Source organism: Cupressus sempervirens, chromosome 3, assembly GCF_028749045.1.
Source record: "Cupressus sempervirens isolate cs-2001-9-10 chromosome 3, ASM2874904v1, whole genome shotgun sequence".
In the NCBI taxonomy this organism is placed as follows: Eukaryota; Viridiplantae; Streptophyta; class Pinopsida; order Cupressales; family Cupressaceae; genus Cupressus; species Cupressus sempervirens.
This window is the reverse complement of record NC_143120.1, coordinates 329,217,810-329,234,339: the sequence shown is the minus strand read 5'-3', so window position 1 is coordinate 329,234,339 and position 16,530 is coordinate 329,217,810. Positions and strand designations below refer to the sequence as shown.

The following is a 16,530-nucleotide window of genomic DNA, read 5'->3' as shown; positions in this document are numbered from 1 at the left end:
AGTAAGGAAGAACAAAGTTGCCTCACTTTTTCTTTTTCTCCAACTTCCTATTCAGCTCCATACCTCTTCTTCCTTTTTTCTACCATTCAGAGAAAATCGTTTCTATATGGTATATCCCCTCTTCGTTAAGTCCCTATTCTCTTAAAGAACAAACTCCCCTCATTATTATTGTTCCTTCTTTTTGGCTAACTGATGTTATGGAAGGTTAAGTGAAAGTCTTGGACTTTAATTCATTTTCCACCGATTTTGTGATATGACTCTAGTTAAATTTGCAAAATGATTTAATAATCTTAGTTGTATTTAATGCAAATTAAATTCCTCAACTCGTAACTAGAGTTTGAATTCAAGCATGTTATAATATCAAGGAAAGGAAGAAGAGTGAGTTTACTTTTTAAATCAAGATTTTTAATAAATCAAGTAAACAATTTTGCATAATTCACCTAAATTGACGATCAAAGTATGTGATGTATAACAAAATGAAACATATTAACTGTGTGTGTGCATGCCTACACCAAATGATCCAAACCAACCCTTCCGAGGAGCTAGCCTCATCTACCTCAACCACTCTTTCGCCTTCATTCCTGCACACTCACAAACTCAAAAAGCACCATTTAGTCAGTATTCCCAGTTCCATTATCCAAAAGATTACATCAATGGACAAAATATAAATTATATCAATTTCATAAAAATTTCATGATATCATCATGATCAAGATATTCTAAATAATAATCACCATTACTTTAGCATTCCCCTTTTCCCAATCTCATATAATTGAAAATAAAACATCTATCATATTAACACAACTCATATAAGAAATAACAACATGTAAGTTAAATTTATCCATCTAATTAACATCGACCAATAAGATCTAAAATAGGAAATCCATGGCATTTTGACTCAAGTTGAATCATAATCAAAGTCAAACAAAGTCAAGTCACATAATTTGTCCAAAAAGATAACAAGTCTAAAATTGAGTCATGCCATATCCCATCAACAATTCAGATAAGTTCTCTCTTCGTACACATTTTGCATATCTGTATACCAGGGTAGTTGTAGGTTGAAGCTATGATATCCCTCAAAATTATTTACCATAAAACTATGGTGAAAGTCCATATCCCATTTTAAAGCTCTTTTTTTAATGCAATGTACCATCTTAAATTGAAAGCATTCCAATTTAATGAAGGTTTAACACCTATTTAATATGAGATAATCATCTCCTTTTATTTCTTCTTCTTATTTCTAGATTTTATCCTTGCCCCTAGGTGGAATTGGGTGAGACCTAATTGATCCTCTTTAAAGCTCCTATTTTCATGGTGTAAAGCTCGAGGTGGGATCTAACCACCTAGGTACTCCCTTTCCTTCCTCCAATCACTCAAAATATCTTATATGCACTGAAACAGCTATATCTCATATTATGTACCTCCTCTCTAGGATTTGAGATCTATTACAGGATCCCAAGGGAATCTTAGATATTGTAGGCCCTAATTGAAGGGACATAGTGCATCCTAGATGCACAACCCCCAAGATGGGCCTATCAAGGACATAGAGCATCCCTATTTGGGCCCTATATTGGGTCCTCTACTCAGGTCCTGTGTCCTAAAAGCTTCAGGGTATTAATTCCAAAGTGAGTTGGCTTGTGGGAGTTATTCAATTATGAGCCCTTTACAAACACTCCATTTGCTCCATTTTGGATCCAAGGGCATTCTATGATCAAACACTCCAGTGTTCAAGCATTCAATTTTTTAAGCATTGAAGTCCTCAAGCATTCTTTAAGCAATTCCTCTATTAAAGATCAAGGATTTAAGCATTCAAAAAATTGAAAGAGTTTATCTACAAGATCTTCTTCAATGTATTCAAGGTCCTTTGCACATCTTCTACATTCATTCATCTCCATCTTCTTGATCCAAATCAATTCGTGAAGTAGGCATATTGCATGTGATTCAAGAGATCCTACTATTGTAAGGTGAATTTGTACATTTACTTCACATTTTTGCATTTCAATGATTTCGATGAAAGGTTAATCCCTAAACTGAGGTTTGACCAATGAAATAACACCCCCTCATATCAACAACAAAAAACCTTTTTATTACAAGTTGTGGATTAGGATACCCTTTTCAGCTTTCTTTGGAAGTTTAAAATCAAAATCAACGTCAGATACAATTTTACATGGTCGAAGGAGGTTACCCTAGAATTCATCATCAATAGATGTCACCCCTATCATATCATTGTATGATTTCCAAGTTTTGTAGATTTTAACATTTTAATCCAAGATTTGAAATTATTTTTCTATTTTGAGTAGCACCACAATCATAAAATCATATCTAAAAGGTTTGTCCTCCACCTTCCTTGTCATTTCAGCATCTTTATTTACTTTATTTACATATCTAGCCCTATCTTTCATTATCTCACAGGAATCTCAAGGATTTTTGCATCTTTTCCTCTATTCTACCCCTAGTAGATCTAGGTTGAATTCGTGTTCCTCTCTCTTTTTGGTTAGCACTAATATTTCTAGATCTAGTCTTTTAGAATTGGGATTGAGAGGGTCAATTTCCTTGACTCCCTCTAATGAAGGGTGCTCCCCTTAATACTGCAAACACATGATAGAAAAAATGAAATAACAACAATTGGCAAGAACAAAATATGGAATTCTTATTATCACCACAAATGCGAAATTGCATAATTTTGAAATACAATATGCTAACCCACATGGGCACCTTCCTTAGAATAATTTACAACACAGAGCTGTGAACTATCACCCAGAGTTGTCCTAGACAATGTACGGGCATTCGTTAAATAGGCATTTTTACATTGCCTGAGAAGTGTCTAGACATCAAACCCTAACCCTTGAGATGGAATAACCCAAAAATAGCATATAGAGTCGGCCTGATACACTTTTGACATTTATTTTGGAAATTTTAGTTGTCCCAACTTCATAAGGCCATAACTTTCTAACCATTACTCTGATTTTCTATTATAACACCATTTTAGAATCCTCAAATTTGGAGGACCTAACTCAAGCAAGTTAAAGTTGACTCCTTTTGGAGCTCATCTAAGGCCTCTAAGGCCTTCAACACCAAGCCTACTGTTTTTATACCAAAATTGCACCCCAAAAATCTGCAATAAATCAAAAAATACTCATGATATGCCACTGATCCTTAACTGGTATGTTAAGATATCCAAGATTACCATCCACCTCTAAAATTAGGACATTTTGAGCTCATAGGACTAACTTACTAAGTAGAAAGTCTTCACAAACAACTACTCTACACTGAGGCAACCCTTATTCAAGAAACAAAAAGGAAATATCTTTTTGGGTGATGCAAGATTGCTCTTACACCCAGGGTGCTCCTCCATCAGACACTTGGAGTAATTTGAGAAGCGACCCTATCATGTCTTAGATGTTTAGAGGAAAACCAAGATGGTTAACCTTCTCCCTTGCTAGCCATGATGTATCTTCTACTAGTCTCTCTTTCCATTTGACCAAGTACTCTTTATAAGTTATGTTCCTTGTACTTTTTCTAAGACGCTAGTCCAATATCTCTTCAATCTCCTTTGTAGTCGAACTAGCTGTTGAAATACTCCATTGTGTTTCTGCAACTTCATCTCCATCACCTCCTTCATGATACTATGTCATATTTGAAATCTTAAATACTAGTGAAATATTATGTGCAGCAAGCAACTCTACTTCATAAGGTATTTCTAGAATCATGTCTTTTCAATATCCTGCACAGTCCAAGCTTCTTCATTTTTAGCTTAATATATGTACCCACTGGAAAAGCTCCTTTCTCAAATGTCCCATGACTTCATCTCTAATCTAAAATTCCTTATACCTCCTTATCACATCTACCTTAGCTTTTTACTATGTATTCATCTTAATAATGTGCTTCCTCACCTCCTCTTGGATGTTCTTCAAATGTTCAACAAAATCTTTTGCGTCCACACTACTTATTTCTCCCTTATCCAACTGCCTTAATTCGAAAGCATTTATGTGACTGCTCCCATATAAAATATGGAATTGTGATTTACCAGTACTCCTATTGACAGAGTTATTGTAAGAAAATTTCACATGTGGTAAAATCAATTCCCAACACTTTGGTTTATCTCTAACCAAATACAACAAATTTCCCAAATTCTAGTTCACAAATTTTATTTGTACATAAGTCGGTGGATGATGTGATGAACTGAACTTAAAATTTGTCTTCAATTTCTTCCACAATGTTCACCATAAATACTCAAAAAACTTGGTATCTCGATAAGAAAATATACTATTTGGAAGACCATGTAATCTCACCACTTTTTTGAAAAATAACTCTACTACATGAACAACATCACTAGTCCTCTTGCACGGAATGAAATGTGCCATTTTTGAAAATCTGTCAATCACCACAGATATGGAATCATGCCCTCATTGTGTTCTTGGTAAACCAAAGACAAAATCCATGCTAACATCCTCCCACGGCTTCTATAATATAGGTAATAACTGATACAACCCAGTATTATGCTTCACTCATTTTTCCATCTGACATACTCTGCAACTCTCCACAAACTTCTTCACATCTTGTTGCAACTATGGCCAGTATTAATTCTCAGCAACCAAAGTAATGGTCTTATGTGCAATTTTTGAAAATCTGTCAACCGCCACAAATATGGAATCGTGCCCTCATTGTATCCTTGGAAAACCAAGAACAAAATTCATGATGGCATCCTCCCATGGCTTCTTTGATACAGGTAATGACTGATACAACCCAGTATTTAGCTTCCCTCCTTTTGCCATCTAACATACTCTACAATTCTCAACAAACTTCTTCACATATTGTTGCAACTGTGGCCAATAATAATTCTCAACAACCAAAGCAATGGTCTTATCTCTACCAAATTGTCCAGCCAACCCTCCATTATGCTTCTCCTTGATGAGAATCTCTCTCATAGAACTTCAAGGAATTCACAACTGGCTTCCCTTGAATAGTACAACATCTTGGATTATGAAATTCAACCACTTTTTCCTATCAAGTGTAGTAGGTTATGTACAAGCCTTCCAAGCTTTCCAAAAATTAGGATCCTCTAGATACAAATTATTGAGCTCCTTCAACCCAACCACCTCAATTTGCATCTCTATCAATAGTAGTTATCTTCTACTAAGTGTTAGAAATAGTAGACCACCAATATAACTCAGAGCTGGGGGGGTGAATTGGTTATATATTAATCTTGAGCAATTCTTAAATATTTAACCAAGTAAACAACAATCATAAAGAAATCTGCATACATAATAACACCAGATATGTTGACTAGGGAAAACCTTAATGAGAGGGAAAACCCCATTGGGGATGATGCAGACAAAATAATGTGCTAATCTGAATATTCCTTGTTAGAGGATGGACCTTGTTAGGAGTATGTTACAACACTTAGTACAAAGAGACCCTGTTAAGAGGCTTTGAATCCTTGTTAAAAGATTCCAACCCTATTAAGAGTTGTAGAAGGCAGCTAAACCTACTATCCAAATAGCTTCAGGATTAGATCAACGAACCCACTGTCCAATTGATCTCGGTACTATTCCTTTCAGAATAATAGATGTGAGATAATCTTTCGCTTCTTCCTCTATCTAGTACATCAGACTTCTTCACCTTAAGATCATGCAATCAGATGTGGAACTCTAAACCCATTAGCAATAACCCTTGAGGTCACACATTAATAGATTACTCTGCTCCTCTACTTCACAATTCGCAATTCTTCTTTGCTTCTTGATCTCCAATGATGATGTCTAAAACTTGAAAAATATCTTTCCTTTATACCAAACTCAGTATTAATTCTTTGAGTTGGCTCCATACTTTATTATAAGTTAATTAAATGAAATACACATTTAATTAATGTTGTCAGCTCCCAGTTTTACACAATCTTCCACACGTGTGACTTTCGTACCTGCGCACTCACTGACATCATCAGTGGTCAGTGTACTACCTCTGGTTAACTATGCAGCCCTTCATTCCAAACACAATGTGCTATATCAATCATATAATAGAAACGGTTTACCTAATGCTCTGTTTCCCTACGGTTCTCTATAAATCATTAATAACTTTCGTACATTGTCGATTCAAGTTCTGTGCACTTGCTTACATGTCACATACATGTTGTAGTATATCTTGGTAACTGTACATGAGCAGATATGCAATGTATTGCCCTTAATACAAAAATCACAGTCTGCTACTCTGCCAATGTTTACTGACCTATTACTATGTTGTCATCAATGACAAACACAATTATACATCATATCAATGTTATACAATACTACCTCATAGCATCAGCATACATGCTAACAATCTCCCCCTTTGGCATTGATGGCAACATAGATGAAAAACATCTAGTTCCAAGAATATCAACGAGTTTCTTCATCACTCAAATCTTCATGCAAATCTTTTATTGCAACACTTCTCCCCCATAGTACACACTTTCTCTAATGTTTTTCATGTCACTCTCTCCCCCATTGACATCAATGTCAAAAATTATACAAAAAATTGGACATACAACACTCTATCAACACGACCACAAGTCGGTCTGTTGCCTTACAACTTTTGCATATAGTTCTATAAACAACACAAGTGTCTAAAAGACACTGTTGCACACCAATTACCTATTTCCAAGAGTCATTGACTGACTCTATTCATCATAGATACTCCCCCATCGAGGAAGCATCAACATATAGTCCAGTCTAACAATGGTGCTATATACCTTGGACTGATGCACTTTTTGCATCTTTTATTCTGAGCTAGGTAGGGGCATAACCCCAAGCATGCCTCTCAGGTACTCAATTGTATCCTTTGGCAAGGCCTTTGTGAAAATGTTTGCAATCTGTTCTTTACTATTAATGTACTCCAATCTGATTTCTTTCTCAGCTACTTTCTCTCTCAACACATGATATTTTATGGCAATGTGTTTAGTCTTAGAATGCAAAACAAGGATTCTTAGACATGTTAATAGTACTTGTGTTATCACAACAAATGATAACAGGTTTTGTCAATGTAATTCCAATATCCTTCATCATCTACTTCATCCATATGACTTGATTACAGTTGTTTGCTGCTGCAACATAGTCTGCCTCTCCAGTACTTTGTGAGGTACAATTTTGCTTCTTGTTGAGCCAAGAAACTAGTCTTCCTCTAAGGAAAAATGATCCTCCACTAGTGCTTTTCCTGTCATCCCTATCTTCAGCCCAGTCAGCATCTGTATAAGTACAAAGAGTAAAGTGATTGCTTGTCATACCAAATGATGTAATCGGATGTTCCTTTCAGATATTTGAATATCCTTTTTACTACTACATAGTGATATTCTTTAAGATCAGCTTGAAATCTAGCCACAATTCTTACTACATTAGCTATATATGGTTTGTTATGAATCAGATACTGCAATCCTCCAATCATAGCTTTGTACTTCTTTTGTTCAACAATAGGTGTCTCATCCTTGTTAGATAACTTGTGACCGGTTACCATAGGAGTTCCAACAGGTTTACAATTTTCAGGACCAAATCTTTTCAGCAAATCTTTTAAGTACTTGGTCTGAGAGATAAAGATACCTTCTTTGTTCTGAACAATCTGCAATCCTAAGAAGAATTTCATTTCTCCTATCATGCTCATCTCAAACTCATTCTTCATGTCTTCTGAAAATTTGTTACTGGTTTCATCATTTCCACCAAAAATGATGTCATCAACAAATACAATAATTATTAGCAAATCATCTCCTATTTTCTTCAAGTACAAGTTATGATCTATTGTTCCTTTAGCAAATCCAAGCTTTGCTAAATATTTGTCCAACCTTGCATACCAAGTTCTTGGTGCTTGCTTTAATCCATACAATACTTTCTTTAGTGTGCAAACCATATCCTTCTCTTCTATTAAAGGAAAACACTCTAATTGTTCAATGTAAACTTCTTCAAGTTCTCCATTCAAGAATGTTGATTTAACATCCATCTGATATACCTTAAAATTCTTGTTTGTTGCATATGCCAGGAACATTCTAACTGCTTCCATCTTTGCTGAAGGAGCATATGTTTACTCATAATCAATTACTTCTTGCTAAGAGTAGCCTTTGCATACAAGTCTTGCTTTATTCCTTATTACTTCTCCTTGTTCATTCATTTTATTTCTGAATACCCATTTTGTGCCATTCTCATTTTTGTCCTTAAGTCTAGGAACTAATTCCCATGTTTCATTTTTAATTATTTGTTGGAGTTCTTCCTCCATTGCTCTTATCCAGTGATGATCTTTGATTGCTTCATCTGCGCTTCTTGGTTCTACTTGAGATATCAAACATAGTTCTTCATTAATTCTGCTCCTTGTCATTACTCATTTTTCTTTACTTCCTATTATCTGGTCAGTAGGATAATGTCTTATCATGTTCATATTTGGAGTAGGAGTTGTTGCTTCAACTCTTATTTTAGGCACTGTGATTTGTTCTTCTCTTAAATCTTCAATTTGCACATTATTCTGCAAGTCATTGTTAGTTTTGAGAAATAATTCATTACTTTTGTTAGTCATTCTAGAGTAATCATCTCCATCAGAGTTATAATCCATTATCTTTTCCTTGATGCCAAATTTCTCATCAATTTTAACATTTGTGCACTCTACTATAGTTTTTGTTCTATAGTTGAAACATCTGTAAGCTTTACTTTTTAATGAATAGCCAAGAAACATATCTTCACTCCTTGGATCAAACTTATCAATATCATCATCTCTTTTGATGTAACATTTGCTTCCAAATATCCTAACGTACTTGACTAATGGTGAGTGACCAAACCATAACTCATAAGGTTTTTTGTCCATACCTTTCCTAATCTGCACTCTATTTAGTGTGTATACTGTTGTATTGACTGCTTCTCTCTAGAAGGTCTTTGGTACATCATTCTCAAATAACATAGCACTTGCTGCTTCAGCAATTGATTTGTTTCTTCTTTCAACAATTCCATTCTGATCAGGTGTATGGGGTGAAGATAGTTGTCGTAAGATACCAAGCTCTTCACAATAGATATTGAATTCTCTAGAGGTGAACTCTCCTCCTCTACTTGATCTTAAGCTCTTGATTTTGACTCCAAATTCATTCTCAACTTGGTTCTTAAATATCTTGAATTTCTCAAATGCTTCTGATTTTTCTTTAAGGAAAACTACCCACATCATTCTAGTGAAATCATCAACAAAAATCATAGAGTACCTTTCTCCATAGTATCCTCTTGTTCTCGCAGGACCATTCAGATCTGTATGAATCAGTTTCAGCTTTTGTGTAGTACAAAATTGCTTGCTAGGAAATGAGACTCTCTTCTGCTTAGCCAAAATACATTCCTTACAAATAGCATTAGTGGGCTTGGTGATCTTAGGTAAATCTTTTACAACAAGAGTATTACTGGCCTTCACAATGTTATCAAAGTTAATGTGACAAAATATTCTATGCCATAGTCAATGGTTGTCAATCTTAGCTACCAAACATGTTATTTCAGAGGAGTTTAACTAAAATACATTACCTCTGGTTCTTGCGTTAGTACCAAGAAGTTTTCCTTCCTTTTTTTTGATAATGCATGTGTTATTACCAAACTTCAATTGGTAACCTTTGTCCATAAGTTGTCCAACGCTCAACAGGTTATGCTTCAGTCCATCAACAAAGTAAACATCATTAGTGTATGTTTTACCATCAAGTGTGATAGATCCAATTCCTGTAATATGACAGGCTGCATTGTTTCCTACTCTAACAATTCCTCCATCATGGCTTTTGAATTTGACAAACTTGCTCATATCACCAGTCATGCGATGTGAACAACCACTATCAATTATCCAATCTTTCTTTTCAACTTGTGAGATCAGTGCACTTTCTTCTCTAATTTCTCTGCCAAGATCATCCCCCTTTATAGCTACGAATCCTAATTTGTCTTCACACTTGTTTTCATCATATTCCTCTTCTTCTTCTTCTTCTTCTTCTTCTTCATTAGCATACAAACAATTTCTAAGTCTTCTAGACTTGAACCTTCCCTTATACTTTCTTTCTTTTTTAGGACACTTAGATGCATAATGACCATATTCATTACATGTCCAACATTTGAAGATATTCTTACTATCTTTTTCTCTTTCCACAAAAAGAGCTACTCCCTCTTGGATCTTTTCTTCAATGGACTTGATGTTGCTAGCAATGTCTCCATGTGCTTTTGTGCTCCTTAATAAAACCAAGTTTGATGTTTAGTGCACTGAATGTTGTCTCAACTTTTGCCAATTCTCTAGACTGTTTGAGATCAAATTCTACAACTTCCAATCTACCAAGCAATGTCTCTTTGGTGAAATCAGTAGTACAAGGTATCATCAGCTAAATCATTTGTGCTACTATCTTGAAAGGTGGTGTCAGACTTTTCAAAATCTTCCATATCACTTCATCATCAAATTTATTTCCATCAAGAGATGTGATTCCTGCAAAAATCTCGGATTTTCTCCAAACATAGCCTCTTATAGATTCATCTTCCACCATTATAGCATCTTGGAAATCGCAATACAAATTTTGCAATCTAACCCTTTTTGCATGTGTATCACCCTCATAATTAGCCTCTATTTTTTTCCAAATTTCATGAGATGTTTTAAGTAATTTTACGTAACTATACTCACTTTCAGGTAATGCTGACAATATTGCTTATCTTGCCCTTATGTTGCACATAAACACTTCTCTTTGTTCTTCTGTATAGGTATCAGGATTGTCTTCTTTAGCAATATTTTAAGATATCTTGGTTACAAGCCAATATCCTGGACCCATGCACAAGAGATGAGTCTTCATTTTATCCTTCTAGCTGTCATAGTTTGTGCCATCGAATCTAGGACTCTCCTTTCTATAAAAATTTCCATGGATCTCTCAAAGTTGTTAAACTTTCCTTCAAGGAACTAAAGCTCTAATACCAATTGTTAGAAATAGTAGACCACCAATATAACTGAGAGGGGGGGTGAACTAGTTATATATTAATCTTGAGCAATTCTTAAATATTCAGCCAAGTAAACAACAATCATAAAGAAATGCGCATACACAATAACACCAGATACGTTGACTAGGGAAACCCTTGATCAAAGGGAAAACCCTGGTGGGAATGATGCCCATAAAATAATGTACTAATCTAAATATTCGTTGTTAGAGGATGGAGCCTATTAGGAGTTTGTTACAACACTTAGTACAAAGAGTCCCTATTAGGAGATTCCAACCCTATTAGGAGCTGTAGAAGGCAACTAAACCTACTGTCCAAACAGCTTCAAGATTAGATCAACGAATCCACTGTCCAATTGATCTCGGTACTATTCATTTCAAAATAATATATGTGAAATAATATTTCACTTCTTCCTCTGTCCAGTACATCAGACTTCTTCACCTTCAGATCATGCAATCAGATCTAGAACTCTGAACCCATCAGCAATAACCCTTGAGGTCACGCATTAGCAGATTACTCTGCTCCTCTACTTCATAATTCGCAATTCTTCTCTACTTCTTAATCTCCAATGATGATGTCTAAAACTCGAAAAATATCTTTCCTTTATACCAAACTCAATATTAATTCATTGAGTCAGTTCCATACTTTATTATAAGTTAATTAAATGAAATACACATTTAATTAATGTTGTCGGCTCCCAATTAGACACAATCTTCCACACGTGCGAATTTTGTACCTACGCACTCGCTGACATCATCAGTGGTTAGTGTACTACCTTTGGTTAACTATGCAACCCTTCATTCCAAACATAATGTGCTATATCAATAATATAATAGAAATTGTTTTCCCAATGCTCTGTTTCCCTGCGGTTCTCTGTAAATCATTAATAACTTTTGTACACTGTCCATTCAAGTTCTGCACACTTGCCAATATGTCACATACATGTTGTAGTATATGCTGATAACTACGCATGAGCAGATATGCAATGTATTGTCCTTGATAAAAAAAATCACAATGTCCTACTCTACCAATTTTTACTAACTTATTACTATGTTGTCATCAATGACAAACACAGTTATACATCATATCAATGTTCTGCAATACTCCCCCATAGCATCAGCATACATGCTAACACTAAGAGCATCTACAACTCTATTAGACTTCCTACTCCTATGTTTCAAAACAAATGTATAACTTTGAAAAACTTAACCAACTTCAAATGCATTTGGTTCAATTTTCATGATTATTCAAATATTACAAAGCTGGATGATCAGTATACAAAACAAACTCCTTAGGAAGAATATAGTGTATCCACTTCTTCAACGCTTGAACTATAGCATAAAAAATTGTATCATAAACATAATATTTTCTTTTGGCATCATTCAGCTTCCCACTAAATAAGCAATAGGTCTACCTTCTTAGCTCAAAATAGCTCTTATTGCAATACCACTAGCATCACAATCTACTTGAAACACCTTATTAAACATTGGAAGTGTTTCAACTGATTAAACTCTTATCTACTCCTGCAGTCCACTTCAGTTATTTCATACCCCCTCTCATTGTTTCATCCAAAGGTCGACAAATACTACTAAGACCTCTGATAATTTTTTTATAAAAACTAGTCAATCCATGAAAAGATCTTACCTCGGTCGCACTCCTTGGAGTAGGCCATTCAAAGATAGCCTTCACTTTCTCATGGTCCATTTTTAGACCTTCTACTGAAACTACAAATCCAAGGTAACTCCTTCACAAAACTACACTTCTTTAGAATTACCAGCAACTTTTCTTCCCTCAACTTCACAAACACCTTACGAATATGCATCAAATGCTCCTCTAATGTCTTGCTAAAGATCAAAATATTATCTAGGTAAATAATGACAAACTTATCTAGAAAGTCCTTCGGTACCTTATTCATGAGCCTCATGAAAGTGCTCGATGCTTGGTTAGCCCTTTTCTAATGTGAATCTGATGGTACCCAGTCTTTATATCTATCTTTGTGAAATACACACCTCCACTCAAACATTCCATAATATCATCCATCTATGGCAATGGAAACAGGTACTTGATTCTGATTATGTTGATAGCTCAAGAATCTGTACACATCCTCCATTCACTATTCTTCTTTGGTGCTAATATTGCTGGAACAACACATGGACTCAGACTCTCTCAAATCATCCTCTTCGACAACAACTCGTGCACTTGTCTATTCAACTCTTCACTTCCTATTGGTGTCATTATGTGTGCTACCTTGTTTGAAAAACTGGCTCCTGGGATCAAGTTCATCTGATGACTAATCTTCCTCACTAGGGGCAATTCATCAAGTCAACTATCTAACACAACATTAGAAAACTCTTCCAATAATATACAACTTTTGCAAGTACCTCATTTACTTCTTCTTTACCATCTTTTGGGATTATAGCAAAACACATATGTTCATCATTCATACCTTTGAGAAACTCCTTTCTGTCAACAAAACCCATTCTGACTGCACTACATACCTTTTCTTCTTTCTCCTTCAACGACTTCAACTTGTGTTTCACTTCATCCTTTGTCAAAGTGTAGGTATTTGCTCGTCTATCATGTACAGCATGTCTGTCAAACTACCACGATCTACCCAATAACATATGACATATGTCCATAGGTATGATATCACAAAGCACCTCATCTTAGTAGCTTCCAATATTGAACTTCAGTAGGTGATATGCTTTAAGAAATGGGGTGAAACATAATATCTGGTGAGGATCAAGTACATGTGATATCAATGTTCAATTTCTAGAAAAACTTGCAAAAACTCAAAAGATTTGTATGCAAACCAAAAGCCATCATATTATTCAAAAATGTAAAAATATATATAATGATGGAACATCAAAAGTCACCATAGCCATGAATTCGAAATATATATGTGGCTATAATAAAAACAATAATATTTAATTAAAACTATTCAAAACTAGGTGTTTATTTACCCCAACTTGTCAGGGTCATAACTTTTGACCTAGAGCTCAAAATTCAATACCGTTTACACTATTGGAAAGAACTAAAAATCTAATTTTAGTTCCTAAAACAACGAGCCTTTAGCTACTCAATTCAAGGGACCAATGAGAGTTTCAACTTGAAATTTTAAGCAAAAGACCTCTGAAAAAGCCAATCAAAAAGGCCTAGAAAAACTTTTTAAACAAATATGAAAAAAAATTCAAACATTTGATCGTTTTGGATAATCTGGATCACTAGGTGGTACTCATTGATCATGACCTTATGGTCATCTTGCACCAAGGCAATACGGTATGGACATAGGTGTTTCTGTCTCTTGAGATTTAACTTCGTGACCATCTTTTCTGACACCAAATTGTGAGTTCTTCCACCATCAACAATCACATCACAACACTTATCTTCACATTTGCATCTTGTGTGAAACAAACTCCTCCTTTGATCAGGTTCATTCTCACCACTCAGCAAGACTCTCCTATCAACTAGGAATTCTCCTCTTTTAGCATCTTCAGAATGGGATGATTTGGCATCATCAACACGTACAACTCTGACTTGGCCTTTTGTTCTGCGATGTGTCCTTCCTTGGCGCTAGGAACATTCAAATGCTCTATGCCCTTATTCTCTGTAGTGAAAAAAAATTCCACGAAAACCTCCTTTTCTAGATCCTTGCTCTCTTCCTCTTCCTCTCTAATCTTTATTGTTCTAATCTTAGAAACGATTGGAATTGTTTCCCCTCTAGTTCAGACTGCTACTTCTAGCCTCATCCTTGTTCTTATGATCTTCATTTTGGCCTCCATTAGACCATCAACCAAATCCTCCATCGCAACCTCTTCCACTATTCTTGTTAACAAACTTCTTGTTCATCTTTTCCTCAACTCCTATGGAAAACTGGTATGACTCTTCAATATTGTAAATTCAGACTAGACTCAACTCCTCCTTAATGCTTGGCCTCAACCCATTAAGATAATGGCCGACTTTCTCTTTATCAACTTCTACATGGCTAGTTCTAATGAGAACACGGTAAAACTCCTCAGTATACTCCTCAACAGATCTTCTTGGTTGCTTCAACCCTTGCATTTTCTTTAGTGGATCAAGCTCATAATCCATGGGAATGAATTGTCACTTCAATTTAGCTATCATCATATCTCATATAGTGATTTTGTCCTTCCCTCTTCTATTCCACTCCAATTGAATCTTCTTCCATTAGATCTTCGCATGTCCCTTCAATTTTCCCTTCACAAACTTGACCCTATCAGAATCCTCAATATTTGCATACTCAAAAGTATTCCTCCAATTCGTTGATCCAATCGATTAGCTCCTCTACGTTAAGATTTTCCAAAAATGTGGGAACCTCAAACTTAGGTTTTTTATTTTTAATCTTAGAAATGGCCTCAAAAAGTCTTTCTTCTTCTGCTTTAGAACCGCCTCTTCTTCAACACTTACTTCTTCTTTGTCTTCATCCTCTCTTTCATCTCGTACGGCAAGATTTGTTCCTCTGATGCTTGCATCTATCTCTAGAGGGCTCTAAAACCCTTAGGTGTAACACATATGACTCTCCCACCACGCTCTCTTCATGGTGCTTTTGTTGAAACCCTAGTGCAAACTACCTCACAATCGGCAATATGTCTACAAGCTCAGCCCAAACCATGGTCCTAGTGCAACTTCCTCACAGTTGGCATTCTATTTACATGCTTAGGAATGTCTACTTTGATACCACTTGATTAAGGGTGCTCCCCTTAATACCCCAAACATATAACAAAAACAAAGAAATAATAGCAATTGGTGAGAACAAAATATGGGCTGCTTATTATGGTCATAAATGCATAATTATAAAATTTTAAAATACAATATGTAAGCCCACCTAGGCATCTTTCTTACAATAATTTGTAACATAGAGTTGTGAACTATCACTCAAAGTTGTCCTAGACAATGTACGAGCATTCTTTAAATAGACATTTTTACATCACCCGAGAAATTTCTAGACATCAAACCCTAACCCTTGAGACCAACTAACCCTAAAATAACATATAGAGTCAATCTAATGCACCTTTGACATTTATTTTAGAAATTTTGGTTGGCCCAACTTTGGAAGGCCATAACTTTCAAGTCGTTGCTCTCATTTTCTATTATAACCCCATTTCAAAATGCTCAACTTCTAATCTATAGGGGCTAACTCATGTAAGCTCTAGTCGACTGCATTTCGAAGCCCAGTTGAGGCCTCTAAAGCCTTCAACAGTAAGCCTGAAGTTTTATACCAAAATTGCATACCAAAAATCTGCAATAAATCCATGAATACTCATGATATGGCATTGTGCCTCAACTGGTAGGCTGATATATCTAAGATGAGCAACCGCCTCTAAAATTAGGACATTCCAAGCTCATATGACTGATTTACTAAGTAGAAAGCCTTCACAGGAAACAACTTTGCACTGAGACAACCCTTATTCAAGAAACAAAAAGGAAATAGTTTTTTGGGTGATCCAAGATTCTTCTTACACCCAAGATGCTCTTGCATCACCCTCTTTGAGTTGTGTAAGAGGGATTATATGATGAACTTAGGGTTTTATATCCTTGTTTCACTTTTTGGCCCCTTTACCACACAGGAGAGGATGTCC

The 16,530-nt window shown here is 35.5% G+C and overlaps 1 protein-coding gene across 1 annotated transcript in view; it reads right to left on the bottom strand.

Moving 5' to 3' along the window:
- Positions 1-280: 280 nt before the first annotated feature.
- Positions 281-16,530, bottom strand: part of LOC149566326 (D-mannose binding lectin protein with Apple-like carbohydrate-binding domain-containing protein) — a 32,664-nt gene continuing 16,414 nt past the window's right edge. Inside the window, exon 2 of the mRNA XM_089819737.1 lies at positions 281-581. Within this exon, the coding sequence (XP_089675863.1) occupies positions 576-581 (6 nt within the window). The 3' untranslated portion in view covers positions 281-575. The remainder of the gene's footprint in view (positions 582-16,530) is intronic.